General features: G+C 33.3%; 1 protein-coding gene across 1 annotated transcript in view; it reads right to left on the bottom strand.

The window, feature by feature from the left end:
* Positions 1 to 18254, bottom strand: part of LOC136027776 (dynein axonemal heavy chain 3-like) — a gene marked incomplete at its 3' end in the record, with an annotated part of 73409 nt that overhangs the window by 20226 nt on the left and 34929 nt on the right. The window contains 3 exon segments of the mRNA XM_065705239.1: positions 2941 to 3131; positions 3721 to 3929; positions 6397 to 6577. Coding sequence (XP_065561311.1) covers positions 2941 to 3131; positions 3721 to 3929; positions 6397 to 6577 — 581 coding nt within the window.

Genomic DNA, 18254 nt, shown 5'->3' with positions numbered 1-18254 from the left:
CTCTAAGGGTCAGATCAACAACCACTATAAATACCACATTAAGTTTAGCTTGCGGAAAACTGTGTCGAAAAGAATAAATATAGTTGTTGATAAAAAACGAAATTATATTACCAGAAAGCAAAATTACTTCCCTAGCAACGATACTTGAAAATTCAAAATTATCACAGAATACGCGAGGGATTAACGGTGACATTTTTGTTGGCTTATTTTCTTCTGATTTCTCACACGCGTTCCTTCTTTTCAATTAAATAAAAAAACTAGTTTTGTTTTAACTGAAAGTAAGGAGCGACATTAAAACTTAAAACGAACTGAAATTACTCCGTATATGAAATGGGTTGTCCCCTCTGCAATCCCTTGCTCTTTACGCTAAAGTTTTTAATTGTTTTAAAAAGTAGAATTGTGGCAAAGCGTCAAACTTTAGCGCAAAGAGCGAGGGATTGCGGAGGGGACAACCCATTTCATATACGGAGTAATTTCTGTTCGTTTTAAGTTTTAATGTCACTCCTTACTTTCAGTTAAAAAAACTAGTTTTTTTAATTTAATTTCTGAACGTTTTTGAATTAATGCATGTTTGATTTTGGCTCACCGTGCATAAATTATTAAAATGAAATTTGCATATTAATTCTTTTTTGGCTAAATGGCTTTCTCTTAGTTTTGATCAGGCAATTTTGAGAAATAAGGGGTGGGGAAGGAGGCCTAGTTGCCCTCCAATTTTTCGGTTACATAAAAAGGTAACTAAAACTTTTAATTTTTAACGAACGTTTTTATTAGTAAAAAATATACGCAACTTAAGAATTAACTTACGTAACAAACTTTTATATTCTTATATTTTTAATTATATATGAGGGGATTTGTCCCCTCGTTAATACCTCGCTCTTCATACTAAATCTTAAGTTTTGTCCCAATTCTTTAAGAATGATCACTGTATCAGAAAGGCCGTAGAATAAATAGTTGAAATTACTAAAAATACTTTAGCATAAAGAGCGAAGTATTTATCTCCTCCTAAATACCTCGCTCTTTATCCTAAAGTATTTTTAGAACCCCTCATATGCGTAATAATCTCTGTTTGTTTTAAGTTTTAATGCAACTCCTTACTTTCAATTGAAAAAACTTTTTCATGTTTATATTTTCATTGTTTTTTTAATAGTAATGCTAGAAAATCCTGCGCCCTTTTCATTGAATTTCTCTTCTCCCATGAAATATTCCTCCAAGGAAAGATCCTCCCACATAGCCCCCTCCCCTCAACCCCACACCCAAATCCGAAAAATCCCCCTGAAAACGTCGGTACACTTCCCAATAACCATTACTGTATGTAAACATTGGTCAAAGTTTGTAACTTGCAGCCCCTCCCCCAGGGACAGTGGGGGAGTAAGTCATCCCCAAAGACATAATAATTATGGTTTTCGACTATGCGAAACAAAACGGCTATCTCAAAATTTTGATCCGTTGACTTTGGGGAAAAAGCGTGGGAGGGGGCCTAGGTGCCCTCCAATTTTTTTGGTCACGTAAACAGGGCACTAGAACTTTTCATTCCCATTAGAATGAGCCCTCTTGCAACACTCTAGGACCACCTGGTCGATACGATGACCCCTGAAGAAAAAAAACAAAAAAAAACAAACAAACAAACACGCACCCGTGATCTGTTTTCTGGTAAAAAATACGAAATTCCACATTTTTGTAGATTGGACCTTGAAATTTTTTCTATACGGTTCTCTGATAAGCTGAATGCGATGATGTGATTTTCGTTAAGATCCTATGACTTTTAGGGGGTGTTTCCCCCTATTTTCCAAAATAAGGCAAATTTTCTCAGGCTCGTAACTTTTGATGACAAAGACTAAATTTGATGAAACTTATATATTTAAAATCAGCATAAAAATCCAATTCTTTTCATGTATCTTTTAGCATCTAAATTCCGTTTTTTAGAGTTTCGTTTACTATTGAGCCGGGTCGCTCCTTACTACAGTTCGTTACCACGAACTGTTTGAAACTTGGTGCCCGCTAAGCGCTAAAACTGAATAGCGGCGTTTGGATGTCTTTTTCATTACAATTGAGCTCCTTTCCTAACTTTTTAAGACGTATATAGTGGTACTTAACTAATTTAAAAAATCAGATTGCATTTCCTGCTCTTCGCATTCTAAGAATATCTAGATAGATGGATAGATGCATTCAGTAAATAACAATTCAAAAATAAATTAAGAAATTACAGTAAATCCATTATTTTACACCATTCACAAGATTCTATGGCCGGAACATCTTCAACCTCCGATTACCTACCGAAAACCAAGCCGGAGCAAAGTACTTGACACAATAAAGAACACGAACACATGTTTCAAACTTGTCCAGGCAGTTGAATCTTTTTCAAACAAAACCTTGCAAATCAGGATTTATCAAAGGGGATGAGGCTCAAATACTTTTTTAGCTCATTTTATGCAGTAATATATTTCTAAAGAGTTTTACTTATATATCATACATTTTGTTCAAGTTGACCAAGACTCAGTACCATTTTGAAGGGATGGTAACTTCACTTCAAAAGACCTTCCCAGAACATAATGTTGCCACTGGATCCTAGATTTTTGAGTTTCAATCACCAGACTCAACTTTTTTCAATAGAGCAAAAAGGCCCAAATAGAGAGTTTTACCCAAATAAAGACAATGAAATCAAATCCTTGCATGTAGATTTCTATAATAACTTTTAAAAATAAAGTTAAAATAAGGGTTCAGAATGATTGCAGCAAACATTGGGTTGAGCCTAGATAAACACCATTGTCGAGCACCTAATCGCTAGTGTGTTCAATTGCACATCAGAAAATATTGGTCTACACCCCGTTTTGAGGTGTAAATTTGCATCATCAATGTATGTTTTCCTTTTAAATGAATAAGTATTTAATTTAATTTTGTCAATAGTGTTTTTATTCAGCAATAAAATTTTGAAAATCTTACCCTTTAGTTATACTTTTATGTTGGTCAAACTGATGACTGATCAAACTATTTAAATATGCAGACAGCCTTCGATGAAGTTCTTCCTTTAAAGAGATACAGTTGACGCTAACAAAACTTAAATGAAAGAAATTTGGCAGCAATCCAATTTCTTGAAGTGTCATCCTGACTTCTTTTACAATGGCATCAAAGTACTAAAATATAAGGCATAGAATCAGCCCAATACAATGACAAAGTACAGCTTTATTATCCGCTCTCCCTTAGTTCAAACATCGCTTTCTTTTTTTCTTTTCTTACTTGTAAAACTTAACTGAATCCTTGACTATCTAGAAAAAGCCGATGAAAGTCGCAGAAATTAAGGGTAGATTTCATTGTCAGCAATCACAGTAGCATCAACTTTTTTTTTTTTAAATTTCGCACATTGACTATATATGGAAGAAAAATCCAAGAAACATAAAAGTAGAGAAATAGACTTTAATTTTGTATAACATAGAAGAAACCTAAACAGTAGGGTCCTCTGATCGTTTAGTATTTGGGGAGGGAGCAGACGCCTCAAAGGGTGCATTTAAGTATAAAAATAATCTAACTCTCATTGAGCTTTCTGATAAATTCAGAATTAGTCTAAGAAAGGGGGAGGGAGAAAAATTGATATATGAACCCCCTTATTTTCGGTTTGAGTTAAACTTCAATGGCTTAGTAAGAGTATAAGCCTATTTTTCCTCGAAATAGTTGAGCTCACTTTTATCATTTTAAAAGGGACAACTCACGAGGGAATAGACTCACCTGAAAATGATGTTCACCGTCAAGATATGTATCAATTTTCTGAGAGGAAAGATGATCGACTTTTTCAAAGGTCTCTTTGTAGGATCTCAAGGCAATATTAATCTCATTAAAGGTCTTCTGGGTTAACGCCATCATTTTTGACTTTACTTTATGAGTAGGTTCTTCGTCGATTCCGAAAGCACTCAAATGTCTTTTTAGATGCTGCATCTCTAAAATAAACAATTACAAATACTAGTTAAGACACAATGAGTTGAATCAGCTTTAACCGATGACAAAAATAGGAATAAACACAACAGTATTGACTTGGTAATGAGCAATGCGTCTCCCGATGTGTTTTCACCTTGGTTAAATTATATAGAAGAGTTGGTCTTAAAAACGTTGAAGGATTTTTATTGATGGTTGAAATTCGCGCGCTCTAGCTAAGAACCAAAAGAAATTGGATCGAAGGCAACCCCCTCTTTTGCTCTTATTTGCCTGAGGGGCTCATGTAGCTTCCAGTGGCATTGAATCAAATTTCAAGGTATTAATTTCACCCAGAAAGATGCTAAAGGCGAATGTTCATCCAAGGATGGCGTGACAAACGCAGACCCAAGAGAGATTGTTTGAACAATGGGCCAATATTTTGCAAATAATAACATCAATATAAAAACGTCTGATAGAACTTCAAACATTTTCATCATGGTGAACAGAAACCATTAATAGAACCTAAATCTGTTTAATTCGAGGCACAAACTAAGCCTCTGAGAACCTCCAACCTTTCCTCTCCCTTCACTCCTCTACTACCCCCTTTTTAGCAAAAATATAGGCACAATTTACCTTGTTTAGAATAGGTCCTTGAAAGAGTTCAAGAAATCTAAGAACTCTAAGGGTTCCACTGAAGCAGTACAAATACAAGCTAAGTCCTTAATTAGGGCAAAAAGGAGTGAAAAAATTAATCTTTGGAAGGCCTTAATGTAAAAACGATCTGGCCTGACTGCGTTCAAGAACATGCAAAGGCCAAACTACAAAACAAGCCTTGGTAAAAGCTTAGCATATTTTTGCAGCAAATTTGGACATAGCTCGTTTTTTACCGAGTTAGAACTTAATTCGTTTTAAAATAGATGAATAACCGTGGAGTGAAGCCTTTTAAGGTCAAGTGGCTCAACGCTCCAACAAACTTAAATTGTTACAATTTGTAGTAACTCATGACATATTACTAATTATTTTCTATCTACTTCGTAAACTCTAAACTGGAACTGCTCAAAGCTGGAATTACTACTATTCCAATTCAATTTTAGCCCCGCACTGCTATCAAACGTTAATGTTAATTTGAAATTAAAAACTCTTGCAAATTTCTTTATATGAAAGTTTTATGAATAATTTTGAAATTAAATATTAAGAGTAGCGCTCCAGAACTCAACCATCACTAATGATGATTAATGATTTGTTATTATTTTACGGTAAAGAAGAACAGACAACAACAGAGTATAAACTTAGCCCATATTATGTATTGTAAGCTAATGTATTTATTATGTATTCTAAAATGTATTTCTGTTATGTATTCTATTATGTATTATGTATTCTAATTTTGTATTCGAAGAGCTAAGCTTGTCGTTCTTCTTTAATCTACACTGAAGGTGATAACAAATCACGGTAATAACAAATCACGGTAAATAATAGGTAATAACAATATGTATTCTAAGAGCTAAACTTGTCGCTCTTCTTTAATCTAGACTGAAGGTAATGAAAAATCACGGTAAATAACAGGTAATAACATCATGTATTCAACTTGTCGTTTTTCTTTAATCTAGACTGAGTCTAATAGCAAATCACGGTTATAACAAATAACTGTAAATAACAGGTAATAACATCATGTATTCTAAGAGCTAAACTTGACGTTTTTCTTTAATCTAGACTGAAGGTAATAACAAACCACGGCAATAACAAATCACGGTAAATAACAGGTAATAATATTATGTATTCCAAGAGCTAAACTTGTCGTTCTTTTTTAATCTAGACTGAAGGTAATAACAAACTACGGTAATAAAAAATCACTGTAATTAACAGGTAATAACATTATGTATTCTAAGAGCTTAACTTATCGTTCTTCTTTAATCTCGACTGAAGGTAATAACAAACCACGGTAATAACAAATCACGGTAAATAACAGGTTACAACGATATGTATTTTAAGAGCTAAACTTGTCGTTCCTCTTTAACCTAGACTGAAGGTAATAACAAATCACTATCGGTCATTTAGTTTTTGAATATACCCTAATATTTTATACTGACTTCCATTATTGACGTATAAATATTTAAATTCACTTTGTTACATTTAAAGTTCTCATCATAAAATTTATTTCGTTGTGTAAACGAAAGTTTAACACAATAGTAGACGACAAACACATAGGGGAAAAATGTACGAGAATTAACCAAAAGGAGATAAAAAAAAAAGCTTTTTTACTTTATTGAGTGCAGTTGTTGTTGTTTTTCTTTTCATAAGAGCGAAAAGAAATGAGAACCAATTCTGAATTAGGGGATTTCAAGGGAAGTGAGTCCTTAAATTCTGGTCATCAACAGGTAAAAATTCAAGTAGGAGACATCGCATCAATACTATTTGGCGCTGAAGTGAAATTAGAATGGGGATAAATTTTCAAACATTTTGTTTTTATTTTTGAGATCTAAGGGGCATACTAACCTGAAAAAAGAACATTTTCGATACGAGGATGATTCAGCGACATGTCAATCAAAAATAAGAGGCAGCTGAATACAGCCTCAAAAAATTCATCCTGGTTGTAGCTGAATTGGAGATTTTTCCCTTGTAGTTTTACTTGTAGGGTCATGATCGGAACAGGAGTAACCGATTTCTCATCTTTTTCCTAAGTAAAAAAAAAATTACATTAATATCCATCTTCTAATTTAAGTTCTTTCAGAAATCAAATTTCCCCACGTCTCTGATAACATTTCAATCACTTGCATTTTAAAACAAAAATTTTAGTCTTTTTACACTGTTGCTAATGTAGTCGCATCGCAGAAGCCATAATTTTGTGTACTCATTTTTCTTGGGAGGGGGGGAGCTAGGGGTCTGATTAAAGAGAAAAAAATAATAAATTTCTTAAACAAGTTTGCAGCCTATTTTTATATGATGAAATCAAAACTGAACTCAGCTTTACTACAATGTCCGTGGTTCCAGAAAACAGACTCCTGAAGCTTCTTCGTCTGAATACCGGAAATTCAACCAAAATACATTTGGCTTACAAATAACAGTTCACATAGGAATAAATCCTTTGATTAGACATTGAAAAACAATGACAAAAAAAAACTCTGTACATTTCCAACACATATACAGTGACCGTCAATAGCAGCTATCTGCTGATGAAGACTGATACTGATGCTAATGACCTCATATATGCTGAGGACTGTCACTGTATATGTGTTCGAAATATTCAGAGTTTTTTTTGTCATTGCTTTACACTGTCTAGTAAAAGGATTATTCCCTATTGCTATTTGTATGTCAGGGAAAGTCAATGTGGTCTTCGAATATACCTAAATACATTTGAAAACTGCAACGTAAGAACTATGGGTGATAAAGTTAATTTGGTTATAGCTTTAAATTAAAGTATACAAAAAACATGCGAAGCTGCAGTAGAAAATTTTATGGGGGGATTAATAATAATTCTTTTTTAAATCAGAAACTTCTAGGTTTCACAAAAAATAAAAACAAATCAATATTTTAAAAAATATTAATTGCCTAAAAATATTAAGGATATTTTTGCCAAAAAATATTAAGGATAGGAGAATTCTCAGAGCGTATTTGAATTCACAGTAAGAATTATATTTTAAGTACAAAAAAACCTCCATGAAACAAAAACAGCACTTCTGAGTGCTATTTTTCGTTTATTTCTTTACTTGAAACAAATTTTCTCATATTTTTTTCTTAACGAAAGTAAAACAGTTCAAAATAGGGATTGCTGCTGATGATGAACACTGTATATATGTTCGAAATATCTAGTTAAATAATTTTATATTTATTCACTGTCAATAAAATGGTATCATCCCTATTTTGAACTGTTTTACTTTCGTCATGGAAAGGCAGTGTGGTCTTCGAAGTTATCTATTTTTTTCTTAAGGTCTTCATCAGTTTGGTTTTGAATATCTTTTCCCTTTTATCTTTTTTTTAGTATGACTTCTCAAGTACCAATGACAATGAAAGGAAATTTAATTATTTTGACTGGTTAATTTTGAACTTACACAGCGATGCATTATCTTAATAAACTAGAAAAGATTTGGAATTCAATTATTAATGAAAAATGCTCCACGTGCCGTTATACAAGTTTCGTAGCAATAGGGGCTAAATTTAAATCGAAGAAACGTGGACGAGACACCAGCAAAAAATAAATAAGTCATAAACATATACCACCAAATAGCTTCAAGAAGCATAGTTTTTTCAACGTGTGGTTGTCTTTGTGAGTCAACAAATTGTTGATGTTTGAATTTTTACAGACAAAAAGCGTGTTCAAGTTTAACTTTTGAGTTTCGCTTGTTTATTTGCAGGATTCAAGATTAATGAAAATGTGGTACTGCCCTACAACTCTTGAAACAACCAAAATAAAAATATTGGGAAATTTCGATTTTCAGGTAAGAATAGACCTAAGTTAGGTTGAAGGGGCTAAAAAAGCTTTCATTTTGATGTCCATGGGACTTTAAGTAAATCTGAGCATGAATAATCTTCAAAAAGATATTCCATACTGTAAGACAGTTTAATTTTATTACCGTTGAAAACTGGTGCACCAACGTAAAACACTCACTGACTCCACCTTCATTATTTTTAAATTTCTAAGGCTGTATTTTTTTTAAAGTTGAAACCGTTTTTCGAAAAATTTCAAGATTTAGGAATTCTGACAAATTCGCCAAACTGTTTGATTTGGTTGTTTACGTCCACTGTTGGACGCGTAACCAACTGTTGGACGTAAATTTGAGAACTACTATTCTAACATTTTAATTTTGTACGGTATTTGTAAATTTTTTACACACAATACTTATTGCATAACAATAAAGGGTATTATACATTTCTGACTGTTGAGACAAATAGTGCTACCCCATGAAGCTTCAATTACTAAACTGTTTTTGTACGCTGTAGTAATAACAATAACTGGAAGTAATCCATAAATTCACCTCTGCTACTAAGTTTTAACTGTTTTTAAAGTTTGGAGGCCGACAATCCCACTGCTAATCATCCCCAGCGGTTAATTTACTTTTATTTTGGATTGTTACATTAGTTCAACATTTAAAAATTCTTAATTAGAGCGAAAAAGTAGCAGGGGTAAACAAAATACCAAAACAAATGAAAAAACATGGCTTCCTTGGCTTATTAGAAAAGTTATGCATCGATGAATGGCACCTAAAATGTTTTATGCTGCACACGTAAAATATCGTATTTAAATTAAGAAATTGTGAAGGAGCTGTCACTTCACCTATAAGGAGTTGTCGTGAAAACTTTGGAAGGACCTCATTCGACTGGAAATTAAAAGTTCTAGTGCTCTTTTTAACAATCCCCAAACGTTCACCCATCAATTCTTCAAACACATCCAATCAAACTTTTCAGAGAACCATTATGTTCTGCATAGTTGAAAGGTCCAGTGACTACGTCTCTGTGGATGTCAACCGCCCCACGACCCTCGGGGCGAGCGCTGTAAGTTATGCGATTAGCCTGTTGTTTACATTGTATTTGTTACTGAGAAAGGTGGGCGTATTGACCTTTCCAAAGTCAAAGAATGTTGAGTGGAGTGTTGAACTGAATCAAAACACGTTATGCGCCTATGGGTTGTCAGAAGGACGTAACTCAGGAATGGCTGAGTGAAAAAATTCATAAATTTTAGGAAATGATGAGAGGGGAGATCAATTGACCAAAATGGCAATATTTGAACGATACTACATCTATTACTAATGCAACAACATTAACTACTACTACTATTATCACTACCACTACTATCACTATGACTACTGCTTTTGTAGCGAGTAATACCAAGGCTGAGGATAGTGAAGTAAAAACTTAAGGAAATGTTGAGGTGAAATTTGAACTAAATTGAAACATACTATATGCAAGCAGATTGTCAAAACGGTACATTAGCAATATTTATTGAAACAGCTTACCATATCAAGCTGAAACTTCCAGGACATCATTAGGGGGATTTTCAACTGACCAAAAGACAACATATGCATACTAATACTGTTATTAATACTGCTATTACTAATGTTATTAGTATTGATGGGGAATTTTGAACTAAATCAAAACACACTATGTGCATGCAGACTGTCAAAAAGGTGTATCCCAGGAATAAATTGGGGAATTAAGTTGGAACTTTCAGGGAATAAGATAAGATAATATTTATTTTCAAAAGACTATCACAAGCTCTATGGAGCCGAATTCACTTTATATGTCAGTAAAAGCTAAGAAAAAAAAAATTCAAAACAGTACATTAAGTCAAACACTTAAAATTAAAAAGAAATTAAAAAAGCAAAATCATCAAAGATAAAGCGCAAATCAGTAAACTTAACAATTAAATTACAAAAACATTGAAAGATAAAGCGCAAATCAGTAAACTTAACAATTAAATTACAAAAACATTGCAGTAAATCAAGAAAATAAAAACGGCAATAGAGGAAAGGGGGAATTTGGAAAGTACATAATCACGAATTATTATTAAGTTGTTCCAGAATAAAGGGTATAAAACTTTTACGAAACTTCTCTGTAACAGCATGGATCGGAGAGTAAGTTGGGATTGCTAAGGAGGCTGACCTGGGGAGTCGGAGTCTAATGGGATTGTGAAAATCAGGGAGTAAGTCCTCAGTACGGGGATTGGAAATGACTGATTTAGTGAAAAGCAGGCAAATTTTTTCCCTCCTTTCTTTTAAGGTGGTAATGCGTGCCGCTTTAAGGAGGAAGAAGTATGGAATTTTTCCTTCTTTGTAAATGATCCTGAGCGAACGCTTTTGGACCGACTCGATTTTGTCTCTAAGTTCATTTGAAAGTTGCGAATGCCAGACCGGACATGCATATTCCAATAACGGCCTGATAAAGGATAAGTAAACACGGAGGGAATGTATCTTAGGACAATTAAATTTTGAATGATTGAATGATTAAAGGGGATCATAAATTGACCAAAAGACAATATGTACATGCTACTACCAATAATACCACCACTGCGACTACTACCGCTGCTACGACGACTATTATAACTACTGTTACTGCTCTAACTACTGCTTCTTCTTAACTACTACTGAAGATACAAATTTCAGGAATTGTTGAGTGGGAAGATGAACTAAATTAAAACACACTTTGAACATACAGGTTATCACAATTGCTCATCGGAAATATAGTAGCAACGGCTTATTGTATTAAGTTGAAGCTTCCATGGATTTTTGAGAGGGATGTTCAACTGACCAAAAGGCAATATGTTAATACAAAGGCAATAGTTTAGTAATACTCCTGTTACTACTACTGTGACTACTATTACAGCTATGGCTAAGGGTTTAAAGGTGAAATTTTCTGGGAATATTAAGAGAGAAAGTTGAACTGAATCACAACACACCGTCTGCATGCAGGGTACGAAAATAGCATATCAGCAATCATAGGCAACGCTATAGCGTTGCCTATAGTAAAGGCCATACAGCTCCAATGTTTTATTTTTTTCCCCAGAGGCACTTCATATGAAAGAGGTTGTCGTATAAACTTCAAAGGACTCGCTCGATTGGAAACAAAGAGTTATAGTGCCCTTTTTGAGAGTCAAAAGTGATCGGAGAGCCCCTCCCCACGCCCTTTCTCTCCAAATACACCCAATAAAAAATTGAGGTTGCCATTTTCGTAAAAATAATTCAAAGATCGTATGACAAAAACTCCGAGATAGACAACCCCCCCCCCCCCAAGGCCCGGAGGTTGTAAGCTATGCCCTGCTGGCAAATACGGTTCTTAAAAAGGGATGCTCGTGTGAACTTCAAAGAGGGCTCGTTTGATTGGAAATTAAAAGTTCTAGTTACCTTTTCATGAGTAAAAAGTTAACTGAGGGAATTTACCCCCTGGCACAAAAACCATCTTTTCCCCTAATAAATCAAATGACATTTTGAGATTGCCAGTTTGTTTGAAATAGTCCAACAATAAAATAATAAAAACTTCGTTATCAACATCCCCCCGCCGGAGCTCGGGGAAATGTTGTAACTTATGCCGCGGGGGCGTATAAGGTTTTAATGGAAGAGTGGGTCGTATAAGCTTTGAAGGGGACTCAAATGATTAGAAATTAAAAGTTCTAATTCGCCTATTAAGAGTCAAAAGTGATCGGATGGCGAAAAGTGAAGAGTCAAAAGTCAGATATTGGGTTAGGATACTGGGTATTCATAGATTTACGGTAGCAAAGGCAGCATACCTAGAGGCGTTGAGACAGAAAAGTAAAGTAGGGTGGCCAGCGGAGATTAAGGATATTTTAGATAAGTGCGGATTAGGGGAATGGTGGAATGAAGGAAAGGGGGTTATGGGTACAGAGGAAATAGTAACAAGGGAGGTTGAAGAACCAAGAAAGCCAGATATGGTGGGCGAGTCTAGATCGTTCAGGGTTGTTAAAATTTTATAGACAGATAAAGGGTAGTTGAGGGGAGAAGGTATTTTGGAAGGTTGGGTTAAGTTGAGAAGATTTGAGGGCTTATTTGGATTAGAGGAGAAATGGATTTTTGAGTGGTGAGAAAAGAAAGTATCAAGAGAGAAAAGGGGAGAATGTAGAATCTATTTCTTGTCCTATGTGTGGATCTAAGGATGACAGTTTGACACATTTTTTGTGTGAATATGTTAAATTGAATGAATGGAGGCCGAGATATGTATGGTAAAGAAAAACTGAAAGAGATATGGAAGGTAGATAGAATGAAAGAGACAAATTTCCTGAGTATTAAAAGGATAGCAAGGTTTGTCAGGATTGCAGCGGCACATCGTGAGTGTTTTCTTTAAATAGTATTTACTTATTTTAGTTAATTTGTTATTTGTTTTTGTTATGTAAATTTCCAATGGCCCATGGGCTTTTTCTAGAATAAATTATCATTATTATTATTAAGAGTCAAAAGTGACCCAATGGTGGCTAGCCCCCCTCCCTTCCAACCTTCTTTTCCCCAATCGCACCAAATCGAATTTCTTATATAGCCATTTTGTTCAAAATATACCAAAAAAACTATAGCAAAAACTCCAGGGATAAAATAGCCCCCCCCCTCCTACCCCAAGAATCCGGGGGCAAGTGTTTTAAAATACGCCCTGGGGGTATATAGGTTTTTATGGAATGGACGATTGTATAAACTTCTTAGGTGGCTTATTCGATTCTAAATCAGAATTTCTAGTGCCCTTCTCAAGAGTCAAAAATGATTGGAGGGCGACTAGCCCCCTCCCAATGCCTTTTTTTCCAAAATGCATCCGATCAAAATTTTGAAATAGCTATTTTGTTCAAAATAGTTTAGATATCAAGTTACAAGAACTCCAGGGTCGACACATCCCCTCAAAGTCCAGGGGAAGGAACTTTTTCAAAGTCTCAAAGTCTGGAACTTTTTAGTTCTTAAGAATCAAAAGTGATAAAACAGTAAAAAGCCACCCCCCACCCATCTTGTGCCTTTTTTTCAAAATGCATCTAATCAAAATTTTGAAATAGTATTTCGTTCAAAATAGTCCAAATTTAAATGACTATAGCTCAGGGGCTAAGAAATCTTCCCTAGCTCCCGGTGCAAGGATTGTAGCTGATGTAAGTTGCCCATTATTAGAATATGAGGTTCGGTGGAAGGGGTGGTAGTATTAACTTCGGAGGGGGTTCATTCAATTGGAAATTGAAAGTTCTAGCTCTTTTTTAAGAGTCAAAAGTGACTTTCCCAAAGGGCATCCGGTCAAAATTTGGAGATATTCAATGTGTTCAAAATATTTCAAAGGCCAAATAACTATGCTTCTGGGGTTGACTCCCCCAGCCCGGGGAAATGGCTCTGAGTTTTGGAACTTAATTATTGTTACTTTGATATTTTGTTTACTTTGATACTTGGATTTAGTAATTTTCGTGGTAACTTCGGTTTACGGTGTAAGTGCTGTAAGTTTTGCAAGTTGCTTATTGTTACTTTGATGCTTTGTTTACTTTGTTAACTTTGATCATTTCTTTAGTCTAATACTTTGGTACTTTGATATTCGTACTTTGATACTAGTTTCGATACTTTAATAAAAGTTAGATGTTGAAAAATGCTTATTTTGAAAAAAGGGACTTTTTTTAATTTGAAAATTTTTGCTATCAAAAAACGAACAAAAATTAATTAACAAAAATTACCGAAACCTTTTTTCCCAATTCTTTCCAAAAGAATTGCGGTTATTTACTTCTAATGAATGGTGACTTATCATTCTCTTACTTGAATTACCTAATCTCTTATTTATTTAGAATTTCCATTCTCTTGCTTAAGTAGCTGCAAAGTTCTGCAAAATTTGTCTACCTTTTCTTTTTTGATTATAATAATTGAGAGAACAGACAAGTGAGAATTGGATTAAGGATTGGTTGTTACGCCGCGGCCGTATTCAAGGAGTAGGGGTTATGTACTTGTACTGAATGGTGTCTTCGCTACAAACAAGAGTATGGTTACTGGACGTTTCTCTAACGGTAATAGTATAAGGCCTACCGCGTATTTGGCACTTTCCTAAAAGGAATTATATTACAAATTTTTTCTTTTGTTCTTATTACAATATTGAAAATAAAATGAAAATTGCAGTGAAACCAAACCAGGATTTACCAGTAGGCCCTGCGGTTTTCACTATTTCCAAAGTTTTGGGATTTTCCCGAAAATCTTGCAAAAACAGAGCGGCAAAAACGCTTGGGCCAGGAGGTGTCAAAGCTTTAAATCCAGTCTGGGTGAAACAAAATCTTGAGCTGGTGAGCTTTCAGCAATTAACATCATTATATATCCAATATTCAGTTTAATTTATTAGTTCCTACAACCGAGAATATGGTTAGGCTACTGCCCGTTTCTAACGGTAAAAGTGTAAGGCCTACTGTGTATTTAGTATTTATTTTAGAATAAAAAAATATTTTGAAATAGGGAATTTTGAAAAACTTGAAACTTTGGCAACCAAAAACGAAGAAAAATTACTTTAAAAACAAAAACCGAAAAAGAGGTTTTCTAAGGAAAAGTAAAGGTCATATTAAACTTAAGATCAGAAGAAATAGAAACCTACAATGACTCAAACTCAAGACAACCAGAAATGACTATTAAAGAATAAATGAAACCCAAAACGAATAGAAATTAAATACACGATCATAGCAAAAAAACATACAACAGGTACTAATATAAATGAATAAATAAATCTCAAAACGAGTAAAACTAAAGTTGAATACGCAAATACCAATAACCAATAGAAATTAAATAAACAGTCATAGCAAACAAACAAATAATAGTTACTAAAATAAATGAGTAGATAAATCTTAAAACGAATGAAACATTTAAATACGCAAATCAAGCTTGAAACGAACAAAAATCTATACAAAGGCCTCCTTCTTTGGCCTCGTTTGGCCATCTATACAAAGGCCTTTCTTTGGCCATCTATACAAAGGCCTCGTTTGGGTTTGGCCTCCTTCTTTCACTGTAGAAGTCTAATGCCTACTGCATCATTGGTGCTTTACTGAAAACTAATTATATTACAACTATTGTCTTTTGTACTTATTACAACATTGAAAATAAACATAGAAATCACAGTAAAATTAAATTTTGAACTGATTTGCTTTCAGCAATTAATATCATTATATATCAAATATTTGATTTTATTTTATTAGTTCTTTCCAACACTGTTCAAGACAAATATTGCTTCACCACAAATATGAGTTAAAGCTTTCTACGTCATTGGTGCTTCACCGAAAACAAATTATATTACACATATTTTGTTTTCCAACTATTGCAGCATTGAAAACGAAAATATAATTACAGTGAAATAAAATCTTCAAACAATTAATAGCATTATATATCAAATATTTGATTTTATTTTATTAGTTCTTTCCAACACTGTTCAAGACAAATATTGCTTCACCACAAATATGAGTTAAAGCTTTCTATGTCATTGGTGCTTCACCGAAAACAAATTATATTACACATATTTTGTTTTCCAGCTATTGCAGCATTGAAAACGAAAATATAATTACAGTGAAATAAAATCTTCAAACAATTAATATCATTATATATCAAATATTTGATTTTATTTTATTAGTTCTTTCCAACACTGTTCAAGACAAATATTGCTTCACCACAAATATGAGTTAAAGCTTTCTACGTCATTGGTGCTTCACCGAAAACAAATTATATTACACATATTTTGTTTTCCAACTATTGCAGCATTGAAAACGAAAATATAATTACAGTGAAATAAAATCTTCAAACAATTAATAGCATTATATATCAAATATTTGATTTTATTTTATTAGTTCTTTCCAACACTGTTCAAGACAAATATTGCTTCACCACAAATATGAGTTAAAGCTTTCTACGTCATTGGTGCTTCACCGAAAACAAATTATATTACACATATTTTGTTTTCCAACTATTGCAGCATTGAAAACGAAAATATAATTACAGTGAAATAAAATCTTCAAACAATTAATAGCATTATATATCAAATATTTGATTTTATTTTATTAGTTCTTTCCAACACTGTTCAAGACAAATATTGCTTCACCACAAATATGAGTTAAAGCTTTCTACGTCATTGGTGCTTCACCGAATACAAATTATATTACACATATTTTGTTTTCCAACTATTGCAGCATTGAAAACGAAAATATAATTACAGTGAAATAAAATCTTCAAACAATTAATATCATTATATATCAAATATTTGATTTTATTTTATTAGTTCTTTCCAACACTGTTCAAGACAAATATTGCTTCACCACAAATATGAGTTAAAGCTTTCTATGTCATTGGTGCTTCACCGAAAACAAATTATATTACACATATTTTGTTTTCCAACTATTGCAGCATTGAAAACGAAAATATAATTACAGTGAAATAAAATCTTCAAACAATTAATATCATTATATATCAAATATTTGATTTTATTTTATTAGTTCTTTCCAACACTGTTCAAGACAAATATTGCTTCACCACAAATATGAGTTAAAGCTTTCTATGTCATTGGTGCTTCACCGAAAACAAATTATATTACACATATTTTGTTTTCCAACTATTGCAGCATTGAAAACGAAAATATAATTACAGTGAAATAAAATCTTCAAACAATTAATATCATTATATATCAAATATTTGATTTTATTTTATTAGTTCTTTCCAACACTGTTCAAGACAAATATTGCTTCACCACAAATATGAGTTAAAGATTTCTATGTCATTGGTGCTTCACCGAAAACAAATTATATTACACATATTTTGTTTTCCAACTATTGCAGCATTGAAAACGAAAATATAATTACAGTGAAATAAAATCTTCAAACAATTAATAGCATTATATATCAAACATTCAGTTTGATTTTATTTGTACTTTTCAAGGTTGTTCAAGACATATATAGTTTTCAGTAAAGTACCAATGGCGTAGTAGGTTTTAGACTTTTACAGCGAAAGAAGGAGGCAAAACCCGAACTCTTCTTTGTAAAGATTTTTGTTCGTTTCAAGCTGGGTTTGCATATTCAATTTAAGATTCACTCGTGTTAAGATTTATTTACTCATTTATATTAGCAACTATTGATTGTTTGTTTGCTATGATTGTTTATTTAATTTCTGTTCGTTTTGGATTTCATTTATGCCTTAATAGTAAAATATTTCTGTTTGTTTTAAGCTTGGTTTGCATATTCAATTTGAGTTTTAATCATTTCGAGATTTATTTATTCATTTATATTAGTACCTGTCGTATGTTTTGTTCCTGTGATTGTTTATTTAATTGTGTTGCGGAGCAACACTACTGCTTTCGTAGTTTTTTTTTTTTTTTTTCACCGTGATCAGCGGCCTGTAGCTCCGAAGTAGTAAGAGTTAAAAATTTGAGATTTTTCAGAGGGAAGGGAAACGTGAAACAGAGTAAAAAAGTTCCAGAGAAGTTCCTAAAATTTCTAACAGTTTTCCATAAAAAAAAAATAAAACCGTTTTTTTTTTCTTAGAAACTGTGCGTTCGATGTTTGGCGTCAAGTTAAGACGACCCTAGCTTCGGAAATAAACTTGTTAGAAATACAGTTATGCTGAACTCATGTAGAACTTTCATTTGTCTCTTCGAGAACGGGAGCACAAAATTCCGTAGCTCTTACAGATTTCCCGGAAATAATTCCGGAAAAGTCCATCTCGTTCCGATTTTTTTTGGAATTTTCTCAAATTTTCGATTTTGATGTTTCTTATATTTTTATTGAGTAGTGCTATGAAAAGTATGCAAGAAGAAGTGAAGTGTTCTATATACCAAGTTGCTTCGTTCTCTAAGAAATAATTTCCGAAGTTTCGACGTTCTAGAAGTAAATTCTGTTCTGGACCAGCTAGAATTTTTTTTCCAACGCGGTTCGACAGGTCTCGATCTCCTAA

Source organism: Artemia franciscana, chromosome 5, assembly GCF_032884065.1.
Source record: "Artemia franciscana chromosome 5, ASM3288406v1, whole genome shotgun sequence".
NCBI classification, from domain to species: Eukaryota; Metazoa; Arthropoda; class Branchiopoda; order Anostraca; family Artemiidae; genus Artemia; species Artemia franciscana.
This window is presented reverse-complemented; position numbering and strand designations above follow the sequence as displayed.